Genomic DNA, 19,194 nt, shown 5'->3' with positions numbered 1-19,194 from the left:
CTGAGTCCCAAAGATGTCTGCACCAGCTGAACCAGGGCTCCTCACATGCTTGGCTCCTCCACAGTCTGCACGTGAGCCTTACTTGATGACTCTTGCTCGCTCTCCCTATCACTCGACACTCACCACACTGGCGCTCGGAGACATCCCCAAACTCCCAGCCATAAAAACATGCCTGCCTGTCTGTCCACAGATCTCCATGCAATGGTGGGAAGTGTAAGACTGTGCACCGTCTGGTAGGGCTATACAGAAATACTGGTCTGTATAAAACACCCCTTGCTCCAAAGCACTTTCCACTGATGCCTTAGAAAATAAGGAACACGGTCCTCACACACTGCTTTGAACCTTGCTTTCAGATGAAGATTCCCTCCTGGGTTTCAGATCGTGAAATGTATGGATCCTACACTGACGTTTGTGAGTCCTTCGGTGACCAAGCATGCCTTGGCCCCTTGGGTGATTCCTGATGTCACAATATTGCCACCATTGACAAAAGCTTGGGATGGCCTCTTCACAGAAGGAATAGGTCAACAGAGAAAAGATAACAGCCCAACTGCAGTCTTTCAGGAAGGCTTGAGGAAGGTCAGCCTTCAAGGGCCTCAATCAAGATGCTGGAGTGTCACACCCTACCCCACCCCACCCCACCCCAAAGGTCACCTCTAGTTTTGTTTCTGTTATTAGAAACAAATATTTATTTTCTTTATTCTTTCTTTCCTTCCTTCCTTTCTTCCTCCTTCCTCTCCTTCTCTTCCTCCTCCTCCTCCTCTTTCTCTTGGCAGTTCTGTCTGGCAGACATGATCCCACTACCTCAGCTTCTGAGGACCTATGATTACAGGCTTCTACAACCCTAGGATCTCTTAGTGGATCCATGATATTTAAATTAAAAGAAAAAGAAAAACCATGTTGTAACTTTTTACATCATAACAATGTTATATGGCAAGATGACACAGCAAAGGCAGAGCCCACCCAGTCTCGGAACAGGTGCATCTTTCCATGCAACCTTGGCAAGCAAGCATGTGCATTTTAATAACAGAAAACTTAGGCAAAGATGAACTTCATTTAAGGGGTGAGAGACTGTGTAGAACGATTTCCTTGGTAAGACAGGAGTTATGCATCTAACAGCTCTGGAAGCACCTGTCGGGGAAGGGAAATAAAACTGGTCACTCTGTTCAGAGATGCAAGTGTGGACTGAGACACTTGTTCCTCTCCTGGGGTCTCCATTGGGTGGACTGTGGAGTTGAGTGACTCGCTGGCTACTGGGAGAGGGGCAGTTCCTTCACCCACGTCCTAGCCTCTACTTACATCCTCTGACTCGAACACGTGACAGATCATCTTGTACTGCTTCTTTCCCTCCTGGGCCCCAGGCGTGGTCTCAATGCAGTCCTGAGAGGCTGACCTGGGCATGCGGCGCCTGGCCATCAGAACCACGATGTTCCCAATGTCTGCAATGTAGGAGATGGTGCGCAAGGCATGGTCCATCATGGTTTCCTGTCAGGAGGAGGAGAGGCCCACATCAGGGAACACAGAGTACGTCCTGGAGGGGACATTAATTAAGTGGCCCTTGCTGAGAAAATCACAGCTCTAGCAAACAGAGTGTTTTACGACGGTCCTGGACAATGTAACTTGTGCAACGTAGAGGAGGGGCTCTCCATCCCCATCTCAGTAACATATAATGCTCTCACACGGGCTGGCTCTATGTTCTCTCGGCTTTCCTGCGTGGAAGCCAAAAGATGAGTTTGTCACAAGTCAGGAGATGAAGTATTGAGGCAGCCTGCGGTCCTCAGTGAATCTCCATAGCGATCCCTCGCCAGGCCTATAACTCTTGATGCCTTTTGTCACTTGACGGGAATCTCCTTGGGCATCTTGCCTATGACCCCTTCCTAACAAGGCTACTCACAAAGGCTCTGAGAAGCTAATCAGTTGGCCTTTTGTACCTTTGTTCTCCCGTCACAAAGGGAACTCTGGTGTTTCTGAGTCTGACCTCGGGAGCTCTTTTCTTTTGCACAGAATCTATCTCAGCGGCTTGCAAAGCGTGCATCTGTCCAGGCCAGTGGTTCTCAACCTTCCTAATGCTGTGACCCTTTAATGCAGCTCCCCAGGTTGTGGTGACCCCTCAACCGTAAAATCATTTTCATTTTCACTCTATAACTGTAACCTTGCTACTGTTACGAATCGTAATGTAAATATCTGATATGCAGGATTTCTGATATGCCACCCCTGTTGAAAGGGTCGTTTGACTCCCAAAGGAGTCAGGACCACAGGTTGGGGATCCACTGATCCAATCAGTGATCTACTTTTCGTCAAGGTTATAGAGGGGCTCAGCATCCATAGCCCAGGGACAGTGGTAGCCAGGTCTTCAGCATGAGAGACACTGTCTACTATCAGAAGCTCCTAAGTCATTCCTCAGCTCTGGCTCCTCATGGGCAGAAGCCGCCTATCATTGTGGTGGCCCCACCCCCTTGGCCGTGCCCACCCTCAGCTGGCACATGGGATGTACATTTCAGAGAAGCCGCCTCCACACTGCCTGCCAAGTGGGATCCCCACTGCCTGACGTGATTGTGTCAAAGGCAGGGCCTAGGGGCCTCCATTCTTCTTGGGACCCTAGTCTTGTTACATGCCAGGAAGAGGGTCCTAATGTGGCCAGCCCCCACCTTGGCAGCTATACGTCATGGTGGTGGTACTCACTGCTGCAGGAAATGACATGTCCCTGATGCAGCAGGATTCTCCTGTAAGTCACCCTGATACCCTTCCCTCTGTAGACTGCTGCAGCTGGATCAGAAATGTCCCCAAAGGGCCCTACCTGTGGTGCTACTGAGAAGTGGCAGAACCTTCAGGAAGCTAGGCCAAAAAGCTACATCACTGGAAACACACCCTAGGGGTATTAGAACCTCAGGCCACAGGTTCCCTTCCTTTCTCTTGAAAACCACTAGGAAATAAGCAATTCCCTCTCCCCTGTGTTTCTACTATCGTGGCTGCTTCACCATAGGTGTGTGAGCAGTAGGATCGGTAGGCTGTAGACCAGCCTTCCTAACCCTGCAGCCCTTTAATACCGGTCTCCTCAAGTTGTGGTGACCCCCCCCACCCAAACATAAAATCATCTTGTTGCTACTACTCAACTATGATTTTGCTACTGTTATGAATTATAGTATAAAATATCTGCTATGGGACCCCAAGGGGTCACGACTCACAGGTTGAGAACCACAGCTGCAGACTCTCACCACCCAAACAGAGAGCCAACCAAACCTTTCCTCATTGATGCTGATTGGCTTGGGCATCCCCCACCCCCACCCCAGGAATGAAGAGTTAATTAAGTGCCAGAAACACAGTGATGCAGGTAACCAGGGTTCATACTGTAAGACAAAGGAGTGTGTGTGGAATGAGGAGGCAAGCTCTACAGTCCCAGTCCAAGTCCCGAGTATGATGAACTCATACGCTCAGTCTAGCTCTGCGAACTGCCAGGGCCCGGTAGCAATAACACTCAGTAATAGGCACACAGCCACAGCCAGGTCGTTTCTCTATGGTCATTATCTACTAAAACAAACTATGGGTCCCCAAGAAACATGCCTGGCTCAGGTCTGAGGAAGGTAAAGTATAAGGTTATTGACAGATATCTTACAGTCTCAGAATGCAAAACATTAAAAGTGTTCAAACGTTGACGGGAGGCCGTCAACGTGACACCACAAACCATCAGGTTCTCAGAGTCTCGTGAGAAAGTGAGCAGGGAAGACTCGGAGTAGCATTGCATAGGAGGATGTCAGTCAGCAATAGAATGGTGTCGTTTTAAATCACCATAATGTCCTTTCCACGTTGCAAGGAATGTTGGCAAGAGCATCAGTTTCAGGGTGAAAGGGATGCAAGTCTAGTGCAGCAGTTCTCGACCTGTAGGTCGCAAGCCTTTTGGCAAACCTCTATCTCCAAAAATATTTACATTCTGACTCATAACAAAGTAGGTATGAAGTAGCAACGAAGATAACTTTATAGTTGGGGGCAGGGTCATACAACATGAGATGTATGTAGATGGGTTGTAGCATTAGGAGGGTTGAAAACCAGTAGTCCAGCACGTCACCCAGATTCCCTGACAGTGACAGATAAGCAAAAGTGCCCTTCCCCTGGGCACAGACGCACACTCCTCTTCTGCAGCTAGCTGGTTGCTCTCCTGAGGTCCCAGGTGTAGGAGTTGGCCATGGTGACTCTGGACCACTGTCTTTCAAGTGCTTACCTGCGTGTCAGCGTTTAAGACCTTGATCCTCTGGGTCGAAATGAAGAGGTCTACTTCTGTCAGTGTCTGAGCATCACCCTCAGAATTCTAAGAAAGAACAGCATGCGTGGTTACAACCCAAAGGTCCACTACAGTTCACTGCCTGGCACTCAGTGACCCGAGGCAACATGCAAGGAAACACTAATCCGAAATGGAGAAGCCACAGCAAGCCTGTTTGCTTGGTGAGGAATTCCTTCTAAAGGCCCAGAGCACAGAGAGAAAAGGCAGCTTGCCGTGAAGGTGCCTGGGGTTGTATTGGCCCTCCTTGGCAGCAAGCAGGGTCCCCTGGCTAATTCTTGCTGGGTTCAGTAACTGTCACCACACTCCAGGTATATTCTTGAGGTTGGAGACTCTATCTAGGTCATGGGGGAAATGTTCTCAGAGAGGTTTGACTCTGGCCTAGCCCTTCCTTTTTGCTTAAAGGTTCACAGTCACATGGATGCATGGTTAGGCCTTCCTAAAACCATGAGAGATAGAGGACAGAACCAGGAGGGAGCATCAAGTGGCAGTGACATGCAGGTAGGGGGAAGTTGCCACACCTTGTTTGTGGCCATCACTGGAAGCTGCTGCGTCTGTCAGTCAGCTGTGTTTCAATCTCCTGCTCTGGAGGCTGAGGAGCAGTCAAGGCCTGCCCCTAAGGAGGACAGCTTCTAATTGGTTTTTACACCTGTGAGGATCCAGGTTACCTCACAGAGGCACTGAGAAAGAACCCCCACTCCCACCCCCGCAGGACCGCTTTGCCTGCTGGAGTAAATAATTCAGGGTGGTCACTGGGGGTGGGGGCACGGTGCTATCCTCCATGACAACATAGCAGAAAGTGGGATTTAGTTACTCAGAAGACAAACTTCCAATTGCAATTCCCCCAGCAGACACGTTCTCGAGAATTCTAATTCAAAGAGAGGATCTGTATTTTAGGGACTATATACATTTTTAGTTCTGTTTTAAAGATCTTTGGGGCTGTCCATCTACCACAAGATAACGCTACTTTGAAATAATTAGGGGGGAAAACCTTCTAGACAATTCAGTTGAAGAAAAATCTTCTGGAATATGAAGGGCTTTTCCCTCTGAAAAAAACCTGGGTTGTATTTGACATCAATGGAGTCCCCAGCATCACAATTTTAAATTAATTGTTTAGGGAAGCATACAATGGAAATGGGCTTCACTATCCCACCATGACATCTTCAAACATAGGTGGCACTATACCTTAAATGTTATGTTATGGGATTGTGGCTCAAAAGTAAGAAAAGCCAGAAGTAAATTAAAACAATGTTATAGGTTGGCTGAGTTCAGCAAAGGAATTTGAGTGAAGCAACTCATGTGGACTAGATTTGAATGGTGGGTAAATGCATGGAGGAGAAACTGAGAAAAGGGAAGGGATTGGTCACCCAAGACCTGCAAAAGGGTGGGGTAGGTCATCTAGGACCTGCAAAGGGGTGGGGTAGGTCATCTAGGACCTGCAAAAGGGTGGGGTAGGTCATTTGTGACCTGCAAAGGGATGGGGTTGGTCATCTGTGACCTGTAAAAGGATGGGGTAGGTCATCTGTGACCTGCAAAGGGATGGGACTGGTCATCTGTGACCTGCCCTGGCAAAAAATGGAAAGAAGCTACATCCTATGAAAGGATACCAGAGATCAGGATGAGCCTTGACTCAGCCAGCAGTGTTCCCCACTATTTGTAGCCAGATCATAAAAGGGACCCTGCATAATGACCTCCAGGTGCTGCCCAGAAAGAAGTCCTCTTGAGCAAAGTAGCCTTGCAGCTGACGGCTGTTTTGAAAAGAGCTGCCCTGTGTCTAGCTCCATCAGAGCCTGTATCTCTATAGACTTTCTGGGCCTATAGACCCAGAAGTAGAATAAGAACCCCATAAATTCATAAGGACCCCGGTGCTCTCACCTTCCCCAATTCTGGGCAGCACACAGGAGGACAGGAGACTGCAAGCAAGCAGGCTCTCCCCTACAGGGAAGCACATCCCAACCCCAGACCTGCAAGCTATCTTACTTTGCTAAGAGACTCTTAACATCCAGCTTGCCTGGGCAGAGGGAGAGGGGTGAGTTTATTATACCCCCTAAAATCCAGCATTTTCCTAATAAGGAAGTAAAGCCTATGAACTCTGTGGTATTGTCTGAAACCCACCAGAAGCCCCCATGCATAGAAGAAGACATGCATGCACCAACCCACCGATGCACACACACACACACACACACACACACACACACAGCCCACATGGGCCCTACACACCGCTTTTTTCTTGATCTTAGCAGCCTTCTGCATCCTCTGAGTAGCAAAAAAGAGAAAAGAAAATCAGGGAGGAAGCTGAGGTGAGGTTTATTTCAGCCTCGTGCTTAATAGGAAGAACTCCAACTCGGCAAGTCCCCTGCAGGGACCGATGGACTGTCACCACCACTGTGCTGAGAACACACAGGAAAGAGAACCTAGTCATGCACACCAGCCCCAGTGGCAGAAATGACTATACCAGAGGATGGGATCAGGTACCAAGGAACAGGCAGGGCTGAGTCGGGAGCCATAGGGCCCAGAGGCTTTGTCAAGGGACAGGGCCGGCTGGGCTCAGCCCTGGCGCTCTGTGCTTTATCTTCTCCTCATCAGTACAGATGGTCTTGTCTCATGGTGCCCTCTGTTCCCATCCATGGAGGCTAGTGTGTGGTGGGAGTGAGATGGGGGGCTGACATTGTTCCACACTCCCACGGGCTAGTAGTATATGCAGGCTCCACTTTACCCAGGGTGGGGCATACTGCCACATTCCCTCCCCCTGGTGTTAATGTGGCCTCACATGTCCCTTGCCCATCATCACCTGCTGGAAAAACCGCACAGACCAAAAAGCCTACAGAGCTTTGAGTGTGTCAGTGTTCCTCGAGGGTATGCATTTGAGTGACATTTGATGGATTCTTCCCTGCTTCCTGAAGCACTTAAGTGCTAAAAATACACTGTTGGGACAGGATTTAAGTCTCCATACAAAGATGCTTAAAGGTAGGGATGCTTTAGAGCTATCAGCTATCTTTGCAAAATCATTTCCCAGAGACTGAGTGGACCATGCTTAAGGAGCCAGTGACAATGGTGTCCAGCTGAGCATTGGCCAGCCAGGCTATAGGTCTCTTTTGACATGCTGGGCATTTGAAAATGAACACGTGGAAATGAAAAGCACGCCTGCTTTCTGTGCTGGACAGAGCACCTGTACCCCACTCAACTCCCTCCATTTCAGAGCTCCCTCCAGGGGCCCACCCAAGTAACCCCCAGGGCCCAGAAGTACCCCACCTTGACCCTGCTGACGGCTTCTTGAGCCTGCATCATTCGGATGTTTTTGGAGGGGTTGCGCTCAGAGAGCAGCTGGGTGGAGCCCAGGTAGTTGGCTGCAAAGATGATTCCATCGATGAGGTCTTCTGCCTCACAGGGCCCTGGAACTGAGGAGGTGCAGAGTGAGAACCTTCCTGAAAGAGGACCACCAGGAACCAGGGACTTAACGTACCCCGCACAAGGTACGGCAACCAGGATAGTGAAGCTGGAGGGCTGAGCTCTGCTATGCACCTGCAGCTCAGGGGAAGCCAGGATGAGCCACATAACTGAAACATGGCTAGATCACTCTGCAGAAATGGGGTGAGGGGTACTCCAGGACCCCAGATGACTGTCTCTCAAGATAGCTCAGCCTCCCAGGGGACAGGCACCTGCTGTGGGAATGCTTCCCAGACACAGCAGCACGTTCAACATTCTCACGAAGGTATGCGAAGGTCCCTTCTCCACCATTCAGCGGGACTCCTGCTAGCCTACAGCTTCTTATCCCACCCATCCCAGGCCCTAGCCAGGCAACATGGTCCTGGCTCTATCTGCTATTTCTAGACCACAATGGTACAGCAGAAACTCTGCCAACGGATTGCTCCATCTTATTGTTCATGCAAGGGCCATGGACACACGTACTCTGAGCACTTCAATGGAAGACTGACATCTTTCCTGAACACACAGCTACCATTCTGTATCTTCAGATCACACACTGTGCCGTGAGACCGGAGATGGCTGTATCCACACTGGGCAAGTGAAGACTTTGTCCTTGTGGTTGTACAGTGTGACGATTGTTCACATGGCAGGCACTGTTTCGCCATCTAGTGACGCATCTGAGTGTGCAGGAGAGTGTGCAAGCTACATTTTTTTATACAAGGGATGTGGGCGGCTCCCAAAGGGGTCTTGGAACCAGTTCTCCATTGACACAGAGGAGGAATGACTATAATTTTAATAAAATAAACCATTAAAATCCACATGGTGGAACATGCCTTTAATCCCAGCACTCAGGAGGCAGAGGCAGGTGTCTCCTCATGAATTCAAGGCCAGCCTGATGTATTGACCGAGTTTCAGAACAGCCAAGGCTACAGAGAGAAAACCTTTCCCCCCAAAAAACCAAAAGTAAGCCAAGTTTGTGGTTCTTGGGCATTGTAGCTCTACTGAGGGGGCAGATGGTGACGGTTTCAGGACTTTTCCTGTCTGTTGCAAGGACTGAGTTCTGCACTTGACATGCAAAAGCTCCCATGGGTGATACGGAAATGACTGGGCAGGATGTAGGTGAAGGCAATAAGACCAGGTTTTCTGGGTTCTAACAGGGGATCCAGCAACAGCACCCAGAGGCCTGGCAAACAATCGCATCACAGGCTGCTCCTCCCAATGCCACTGTCACCTTGCTGATGGCCAGCGCAGCTGCATCCTCTGTCACTTGGGTGGCAGCTTTGTTATCACACTTCCTCCAGCCACCCACTCTACCCTCTAGCTCTGTGATGGCTTGGGTCAAAAAGACCAATCTGGCTGAATCCCCTCTGATGGATGTAAGTCCATCATGGACTCTCATGAAGTCCCAGTCACCTAGAATTCCATCCTAGATCATCAGGCTCCTATCCCATAGTGCTGGCCACCAGTACTCCATATGAACACATACTGCATGTACATACTGCATACATGCACACAGAGTAAGGGAAGCTGCTGGGGGTGGAGGTGTGGGCACATACTGTGGTTCTGGACCTCACACACTGGCCCCAGGCTCTTGGGAGCAGAGAGGTGTGAGCTTCCAGCAATGAGGAGCTCATGGCTCTGAGTGGGAAGGAATAGCTTCCGTGGAAGGCACCTTCAGCTATTGATGCAACCACCTGTCTGAGTATCTTAGTCCAAACTCAGATGAGAGGAGAAGGTGGCTACTAGGTCTGAGGGATTGGCTGGCACCCATAGGGAGGCAAGTCTAGCATCTGATGGCCAGGTGCTTAGTCCCAGGGTGACAGCATTTGTGAGCCAGCTACTTCACTCTTATGAGGGACAGAGGGAGCAGAGGGGTCACTGCTCCCAGAGAAACTCCTGGAACGAGAGCCATTCAGAGAAAGGGCTCATGAACTTGAGGCAGCTGTGGTCACCGGTATAAGACTGGGTCCATCAACATTTTATCCTGAAAGAAGTAAGGGCTCGTGAGGTTTCCCCTCCCCAAGATCTATAAATGGTTGCGTGGGAAGGGGAGTCACTCTTGAGTGGTGTGACCACTGACAAGTTGCTCATGTCCCAGTAAATAAAGCCCGTCCATGCCATACAAGCTGCCAAGAAACTTAGTGTGATTCTTCCTCTCTCTCCTCCCTCCCATCCCTCTCTCTCTCACACATACCATGAACACAAAAGTCACAAAGACATGGGAGGGGAGGGTGGGCTTGTTGGGAACGAAGGGTTTCAGGGGGAAAAGGAGGGGTGAGATAGGGTAGGTAACAGGGTATAAAAATAACCAAAGTTAATTATATACATGTATCAAATGGTCAAAGAATAAAGAGAAGGAATCCAGACTTGGGCTCGCAAGCCTATGGCCCCTGAGACTCTGACCTTGCTCTGAGTGTACAACTGAGACTTCAGGGGGTGAATCAAGGACCCTGCTCAGCATCTGAGCAGGCCATGAGAACTCAGTCAGACCCAGGATTGGTACAGGTATGCTCAAACCAAAGATAGCCACAGTAGAAGAGAGCACAGTCAGGAGACTCCTCCCCAGCTGGGGGTTTTCCAGGTCAAGCACTTCTGGAAAGGTCATATACCCACACTAGCTTTCTCACGAAAAGTCTCCCACACCCTGCCTCCAAGGACAAGACAGCCTCACTGATCCTGCAGCTCTCCATGGTCAGAGTCTAATCAGGCTCCTTCTTGTGATCAAAGGCACCGTAGCCCTGGGTCTGGAACTGGCTGGTGGCAGCTATGGCCTTTGTACAGGTGGACCAGCCAGGGGGTTCTGAGGGCACCCAACATAAGGGGCAGGAACTATCAATGCAGGGCATTCCACTGTGACCTCTGAGGCTTCAGGCTGAAGGACATCAGTTTTCTCACCATAAGCTTCATTCTCTCCAGTGAAGATGGATCAGAAATGTCTACTGGCCAACGGGCATCTCACAGGCCTGCATCCTCCAAGTGGGGCCCAATACAATAATAATCTCTTCCCCCCTTCCTTCCCTCACCCCACCTCTGTATAAGTGTGTGTGTGAGTGTGTGTGTGTGTGTGTGTGTGTGTGTGTGTGTAAAGAGGAGATGGGTATAATACTGTGTCCCATGGATGGTGCAGGGACTTCTGCCCTTAGTGAGTCTCAGCCAATACTTATGACCTATACTATGGAGGTGTCCGCCATTCTTTGGAAGGGAGGGAGAGGGACTGGGGCAGGTCTTGTCTTCTGAATCTGACTCCCACTTTTAGAAGCTGCTGCCCCATGACTCCTGCCAGTTATCTAGGCGACCTGACCAGCTTTCTGGACCTCGATGAGGCTCACGCTCATGTTTTCATCTTTGCTGACAGGACTGTTACTTCTCACTAATCTGAGACCAGTGGAGGGCGCAGACCCTTTGTACAAAGAGCGCTTGCTCTTCCTTTGCCAAACTCTGGCAACAACCCTTAGCTGACACCAGCAGAGGGCGACTGAGAGCGAACAACTACACATGCTTAACAGACAGGTGAACCTGAGTCCCCAGAGGGCAGCTTGCCCCTGCTTGATGTACCTCTGACTCACAAGGTGCATGTCCCCTGTGTGCAGTTGAGAGGGGTGTGATATACTGTTCTTCCTTCCCTGCTGGAAGCAGCCTTTGTTTGCAGCTTATTTAGCGAGCCTGCTGTCCTGTGCAGAGTTCTTGTGCTCTCTGTGTGGTCCTGGGGTATGCACTTGGACCTGCAGCTTCTTGTCAGCTCTGTGGACAGGGAAGTGCTGAGGTCTTATGGAGCTGTACCCGGTATCACACATCTCTGCCATGCTACCAGGGTGGGACAATAAATCCTGCGTGTAAGGAGTGGGCAGAGGCTGCCAGCACGCCAGCCAAGTCCGTTATATCTCCTGAGCACCAAACCTTCCCACTTCTGCCTGGGTGCCCCAGGGTATGGTTGTGGGGCTGGAGCACAGAGCCAAATGAGTAGAACTTTGTGTAGCTGGGAGGCCCCAGGTGCACTGCTTTGTCTGACTCACCAGCCCTGTGTGACAGCAGGGTCCCGGCCATCAGTCATTTACAGTTCCATGAAACCAACCTCATTATCCCATTTTATGAGAAGGGCCATGTTAAGCAAGGTCAAATGGCTTTCTCCAAATCAGTATCCTGCCTGTGAGGACTTGTGATGTCCTAAAACATGGCTCACTGGCCAGAGGGTGAGGCTGACAGCAGACCACAGGACAACAGAAACTCATCAGGAAAAATTGTGGTGCACACCAGGAAGGGAAGGTGTGGCCTCAAAAGCTAAAGGAACAGGAGGAGACTGCCTGTGAGTAGAAGGGATCAGCATGCCAAAGAGAACCTTCTAGGCTAAGGCAAGAGCAGGCACAAAGGTCCTGGGGTCACAGAGAGAGAACCAATTCAGAAGGACCAAAGGATGCCCAGTTGACCTGATGCAAGGAATGAGTCAGCAGTTGGAATAAGTCAAAGTGTAAAGTAAACACTGGCCAGATGTGAGAACTCTGGAGCCATTCCAGAGACTGTCATTTCAGGTTACCAGCCGGGGACATGGCCCAACTGCACCACTTCCTCTAGAGAGACAAACAACCGAGAGGAAGAACAGAAAGCTGCTAAGTGGGTGAGCGGCCACTGCAGTGGTCCAAGCAAGCAAGAGATGGTGTAGACCAGGAAGATGATGGGGGTTGAAAGATCTAGTCAAAATTTGCACTGAATGTGAAGTGAGGTTGGGAGGGATGACTGGGGTGTCTACTTACTATGAGGGGTCCCTTGGCAAAGGACTGGCTTCTGGAGTGAGGATTTTGGACCATTAGCTGCAGGAGCCAGGACACCTTCCAGGTACAGCTCAGGAGGACGCCCACGTTAGACGAGAGATTAAGAATGAGCTTTGAGGGGTGCCAACTGAAGCTATGGGCATGGGTGAGTCACTGCGAGGAGGACATGGGGCAAGGGGGTGGAAGGAGGCCCCAGGAACTAGCTTTGCCAGGCATCATGACGAGAAGGGGCTTAGAGAGAGACACAGGCCCATCTGTACCCGGCTGGCAGGAGGCCATCTACAAGGGGCTCCCATGTACTGGGCATCCTGACAAGTCAGCCAGCGGTGACCTTGGAGCCATTTCAAGGAATAGCAGGTGGGAGCCAGCCCATGGGGTGAAGCACGTGGGCAGGGACAGACTGTGAGCCATTCCCCAGTTCTGGCTCCAAGGAGAAAAAGAGGATTGCAAGTGTGCAGAGATATGAGACAGACAGATGGATACAGTGGGAGGGAGAGGGGGGTAGAGAATAGGCCTCAGATCTTGTGAGGACTATGGTACAGAGGGACAGACACCTGTTTCCACAGCCTCAGAAAGGCCACCCATCTGATGTGTCATTCTGGGGGGAGGGGTGTGTTACTCTTTTAAGTCCACATACCAGGGTAGCCACCCAGGTCAATGAAAAGCCAATCCATGAGAAGGAGCCCCTAAGTGTGGAAGGAATCGCTTCCAGGCTGGCTGGGAAGGCTCTAAGGCCTACTGTGCTCTCCTGTTCACACCAGCTTATTCCAGAGCAAGGCTCAGCTCTGTAGCAGCTCCTTCCTCCAAGAAGCCCCCTGAACACAGTGGCCTCAGCTACTAACAGATGGCGCTACCTGTAAATCCAGGCCTGAGACAGGCAGGACTGTCGTGGACAGGGACAAGTCACAGTGATACAGTGTGGTACTTTAGAATACAGTGAGTGACAAGGGTCAGTGGCTGCAGAAGGAGGAGAAGCCTTGGCAGAGGAGAAAAGATCAGGGCCTAGTGCAGGTCAGTCTCCAGCTCTGCCAAGGACACCCTAGTATTAGCCTGTATCCGGGTGGATGACTTCTAAGAAAAAAGGATAATAAATTAAAAATAAAACCTGGACAAACAGGAAGGGGCATTTTCTGTGGCACTGTTTGTGAACGCAAAATCCTGGGAGCTCCCCGGGCACAGCCATCCTACACTGGGGTCTGATGGAGCAGCCTGGAAGGTGACTAGAGCCATGCGGGACCTGAGTGAGTGGCTAGGACCGGTGTTTAGGAGAAAGGCGTGGTGGAGAGAGGAAACCTAAATTCTCTGCCTCTCACTGAAAGAGGGGAGAGAAGCTGACAATGATGGTACATGAAACATTAACCATTGCATAAACCAAGTATGTAAAGAAACATCGAATGACCCCCCCATAAGACCCTATATGAAACTTAAAAAGACTATGCTACTAACTATGTTAAATGTTATATATGGCTGTCTATATGGGGAAGGCTTCTACAGAGAAGGTAAGAGGGAAGCAGCCGGGACTGAACACCTTTATGCATGCCCTGTGTTGTGTGTTTATCTTAGACCCATGCAAGCACTTTGCAGAGTCATAGTCATACTGACAAAAGCTTGGTGTTTATTGAACTAGATTTTGTTTTTTTAAAAAAAGGAAAAATTTATTTATTTATTTATTTATTTATTTATTTAATGTATTCGAGTGCTCTACTTCCATGTAGACCTGCACTCTTGACAAGAGGGCGCTGGATCCCTTACAGATGGTTGTGAGCCACCATGTGGTTGCTGGGAATTGAACTCAGGACCTCTGGAAGAGCAGTCAGTGCTCTTAACCACTGAGCCATCTCTCCAGCCCCAAATGCTTGTTTCTAAGAATTCAAAAAAAGGGGGGGGGTAAATGAATCTGAATACTCATTTGTGACATAATCAAAAAACTAACTATGTCTCCCAAGCATTACAAAAAGCTGCCACGGGCACAGCATGGATCTAGGATAGGGTGTTATGGGAAGGGAGGAACTATAGGTCCCAGAGCCTCCCCGGGCATGGAGATGGTTCCTTCCCCCACTTGAGGCCATTTGGTGGTCCATTGCTGCTGGGCTGTGCTGGAAAGACAAGAATAAAAGCCAGGAACTCCTCACTGAGCCTCTGGGCTGCATCCTTGGCAACATCGATACTGCTGTCTCTGGAACTGGAGCGTGAGTAGCAGAGTTAAGACAAAAGCATAACCCCAATCCCATTGAGAATTGGAACCTGGGACAAAGGAACAAGAAAGCTCAAGTGCAAGGACTCCGAAGCCCCAGGAAAAATGTCCCTGTGAATCATTATGCAGTGCAACTTTGAAAATATAGCATACTAGTTATTGTTTATTGAGTATAATTGCATAAAAATTACCCCCGAATTTAGTGGCTTAAAACATCAAACACTTATTATCTTGGGACTCCAGCTATGGCTCAGCTGGGGCCTCTGGCTCAGAATCTCCATGGAGGCTGTAGTCAAGGTAATTGTGAAGCCTGTTACGATCTTAGGGCTGAACAAGAAAAACCAATTCCAACTTCCCTGCCAGGGCTGTTGGCAGAGACTTAGGTCCCTTGCCTGCTGGCCTCTCTGGAGGGCAGCTGAGGACCATAGCACAGCAGCTTGGCTCCCTTACAGAACAAGCAAGAGGGAGAGAAGCACAAACTGCTCTGTCTATAACCTAATCTTGGAAGCAACATCCTATTCAACTCTTTTACCAGCTCATGGTCAGGGTGAGGGGTATGCATGGCAGTAAGTATCAGGAATTGGGGTTGCTGTGAGCTTTGTGCCACATACCACATGTGACTACTTCCTAAGCTCTGCAGCAAGGAGCCTCAACCTCACCCAGATTTTAGTCTCTAAGCAGTACTTCACCTTGTTCCACGATAAAATAAATAATTGACTTCACTCCCAGGACAAAATAAATAAATTATGTCAGACTATTGGAACACACTAAGGCTGCCACGAGAAGACTTAGGAACTAACCTCCAAAGGCCAGTTGATTAGAGGTATGGAGGCATCTATAAGCAAGATGTCTTCAGGGCCACTTCATCAGGCTGTGACCCAAGGATGCCCAGTGATAGTCCCTAAGCCCACTGTTTATACTTTTACAGGTTGGTGGGGAAACCCACTCTATTAAACATTGCTAAAGTGAAGGATTCAAGACTTTGCCAGCTTTTCTTGTGTGCACTATAATCAGGATAACCAAATGCCTGACATGGAGAAGTTTGTCCATATAGAAGTTCACAGAACCAACAGCCAGGAAAGGATGCTATCACAGTAACCAGTAAATGGATCTAGACAATGATCATTGATTGTCACTAAAATCATCAAAAGAGAGATAACCAGGTTCTGTGAGCTTCCTAATAAAAGATGATATTTATGAAGTTCTACCCACACAATCAGACTGATTATGACTGCTCCATATCTAAACCCTGACCATTTTCCTGGGCATAGACAGAGGACCATGCAGACAATGCCATCGGGAAGCAACCATACTAGCCTAGGGTGCAAAAAGTGCCATCAGGTGAACGATGCAGATTTATACTGTGTGTCAACAAGACTGCTATGAAAAAGAAACCAGTCATGGCCAGCTTTAATTTTCAGCATGATGCGTCCTCTGAACCAGCCTCCCTGGAGGAACTGTCTAGATCAGATGTGGGCATGTCTGTGGGGGCTTGTCTTGATTGCTAATCGAAGGAGCAGAACACAGCTCATTATGGGCGGCACTTTCCCTAACACTGATGCTGGGTTATATAAGAAAGCTGGGTAAACACATAGTCTTTGAGCAAGCCAACAAGCAGCAGTCCCTCCATGGCTTCTGATTCAAGCTCCTGCTCAAGTCCCTGCTCTGACTTCCCTCAGTGATGAACCATCACCGGCAAATGTAAATCAAATACACCTTGTCTCTCCAAAGTTGGCTTTGGTCATAGTGTTTTCCTCACAGCTACAGAAAGAAAATTAGAGGGGAAAAAGATTAGTGCAGGATCTATAAGAGATAGAAGAGGATTATAAAATCTATCAACCAGGCTCAGTAGGGAAGCTTGTTTAGATTTCTATTCAGAGGGACACCATGCATGGGCAAAAGCAAACACTAGCTGGCACCAATGACACAGAAAAGATTGCTAGCTTTATTTTAGTTGTGGCAATGGCATTGAAGTTATTTTTAGTAGAGTTCCTATATTTTAAAGATACATAATTGAAATACTTAAAGGAAAAATGGAATTGCTTTAGAGATCAGAGGAGAAAGCAGATAGAGGCTAAGCACCACAAGTCGTAAAGAGGTGGTGACTGTGAGTCTGACGCCGGCGACCGTGTAGGGTGAGGGGGGTGGTTCTGTTGCTAATTTCTCTATGTATGAAAATTTTATGATAAAGAAAAAGGATGGGTCTCTCAAAAGGGTGGTGCTTTATCTTTAATAGTGGCATTTCCCACTATTATGCAACACTGTTCCTTATTTTCTACCCAATTCATTGAGACAAGAAGAAAAAGAGACAGGAAACAGAAAAGGAGGATGGAAAACATTCTAATTTGCAGATGGTAAGATTCTATGCCAGGAAGAAGCCAAGAAAACAAATAAGAATGTATTTTGGGCTGAAAGAAAAAAAAAAGAAATCTAAGAAAATTGACTGAACCAATGGTTTAGAATTTAATATAAAAAATCAATAACTTTCTTTGTACTTACAAACAAGTCAGAAAAATGGAATGAAGCAAAAGATAACATTTATCAAAACAATATGTGGGATAAAATACCAAAGAATAAACAAAGGGGATATGTGTCAGAGTTTATGAACAAGCTTTAAAGATAAACCTGTTTGACCTCATGGGGCCAGAAAGCCTCTTTGGGCTGGGAGATGGATATCTATCTGTAGAACTGTTGCTCTCCTTCTAACTAGATAAATTTAATGCACACCAAATAAAGATGTCAAGAGAAATGCGTGTGTGTGTAACTAAACAAGCTGATCCTATCTATCTATCTATCTATCTATCTATCTATCTATATGGGTGGGGGTGTACACATACACAAACACACAGACACACACAGCCATACAAAGTCTCCAGGGAAGGTCTGAAAAATGGGGACAGGAACATACTATACCATGCTGTAAAATGCACATAAATCCTATGTGTAAAGCAGCCTCAGTTGGAACCTAGTGAGCCATCCCTGCATAGACTCAGAGCCAGAAACACAGCAAAGGCAGGGCTCTCCGCCAGTGATGTTCTGCCACAGCTAGTCAACTGCTTGGGTGCATGGTGCTCCATATGTAACTAACCTCTGTTTGTATCCATATGCCAAAAAAATGGCAGATGAATCGAATTTAATTTTTTAGATCATAAAAGTTCTAGATGAAAACTTTTTAAAAAACAACCTGAACAAGATAAGGATTACGCAGACCTTAAAGACTGAAAAAGGAGGAGATCGATCATTTGGAACCATAACAATTTTGGCAAAGCAATATGTAAGAACGTATGTGTGGTATGGCATGTGTGTGAGTGTGTGTACACAGGTGTGGGGTATGTGGGATATATGGGGTGGAGTGGGGTTGGGGTGTGAAGGGGTGGAGTTTGTGTGTGGGGTGTGTGTGTGTGTGTGTGTGTGTGTGTGTGTGTGTGTGTGTCAGAAGAAACCAAAGCTGGGTACAGTTGCTCATACCTGTGACCTTAGCACTGAGGAGACTGAGTCAGGGGATTTACAAGTTCAAGGCTAGGCTGTGCTACAGGGTGAAATTCTGTCTAAACATAGAAAAGCAATACCACCAAAATATAGATAAGCATAACCCAGGAAAACTTCCCAATGAGCTCACTTCCTTTAAGTGAAAAAGTAGCACAGATCCATAGGAAACACAAAGGCCAATCCAGGGCTTAAGGCAAGCACTGGTCAAAGTATAAGAGCATTCAGCCTAGGAGAGTGAACCCTGCAGAACTAGCATAGAACATGGTGACCATCACCAGCAGATACAAATCCCGACCTTCAGTTCAGACAGCTGTGGACTGAAATAACCTTTAACTGCATGTGAACTGAACCTGTACAGCAATATATTCTTGTCCTTATCCTCTCAACACTATAGCATAATAATCAGCTATACAGCATTTACCTGCGTTGGGTGTTCTATGTCACAGAGAGGTCAGTCAGGTACACTTGAGTATGTACACCACAGGGTCCAAGCATACACTACACCATTTGCTATACAGAACTGGAGAATCTGGGAGGAGCCTTTGGATCTCAAAGGGATGATTGTATGTTAAGGATTTGCTAAGACCATGGATCTTACTTAGTATTCTCTCTCCACACTAAAGGGGACTGTGACAGGTGAGAATGTGTTAACTAGCTCAGTTGAAGAAATTAGAGCACAATGTATTTTTATACAAAAACCATGTTGTACACATTTATAAGCACATTTTCTATTTTCCAATTATCCTCCAACAAATCTTGGCGGGTGGAGGGGCTAGATCCTATAGAGTAATGGACAAAGGGTAAGGTTTTTGTTAGTGTAGTTTTGGGAGTATGTAGATGTGTTCATGTGTGTATGTGTGTGTGAGAGAGATATACACTTGAGGGTTCAGACACTCATGTGTGCATATGGAGGCCAAAGGTCAATGCCAAATGACTTCTTATGCCGTTCTCTACTTTACGTTTCAGGGAAGGGCCTCTTGCTGACTGACAGCTTGAGGTTTCAGATAGACTAGCTGGCTGCAAGCCTCCTACTCCCCAGGATTTGCCTA

General features: G+C 48.1%; 1 protein-coding gene across 15 annotated transcripts in view; it reads right to left on the bottom strand.

Moving 5' to 3' along the window:
• Window positions 1-19,194, bottom strand: part of Apba2 (amyloid beta (A4) precursor protein-binding, family A, member 2) — a 252,319-nt gene that overhangs the window by 12,698 nt on the left and 220,427 nt on the right. For 11 of the 15 annotated variants that reach the window (XM_030242006.1, XM_030242008.1, XM_030242010.1 and 8 more), the window contains 4 exons: window positions 7,523-7,668; window positions 6,491-6,526; window positions 4,214-4,300; window positions 1,297-1,482 (listed from right to left, as the gene is read on the bottom strand). In XM_030242006.1, the coding sequence (XP_030097866.1) occupies window positions 1,297-1,482; window positions 4,214-4,300; window positions 6,491-6,526; window positions 7,523-7,668 (455 nt within the window). The remainder of the gene's footprint in view (window positions 1-1,296; window positions 1,483-4,213; window positions 4,301-6,490; window positions 6,527-7,522; window positions 7,669-19,194) is intronic. The other 4 variants (XM_030242013.1, XM_006540576.4, XM_030242012.1 and 1 more) reach the window with 1 other exon arrangement.

The sequence above is a fragment of the Mus musculus genome, chromosome 7 (assembly GCF_000001635.26).
Source record: "Mus musculus strain C57BL/6J chromosome 7, GRCm38.p6 C57BL/6J".
Taxonomy (NCBI): domain Eukaryota; kingdom Metazoa; phylum Chordata; class Mammalia; order Rodentia; family Muridae; genus Mus; species Mus musculus.
The sequence above is the reverse complement of the archived record's forward strand: the minus strand, read 5'-3'. Positions and strand labels throughout refer to the sequence as shown.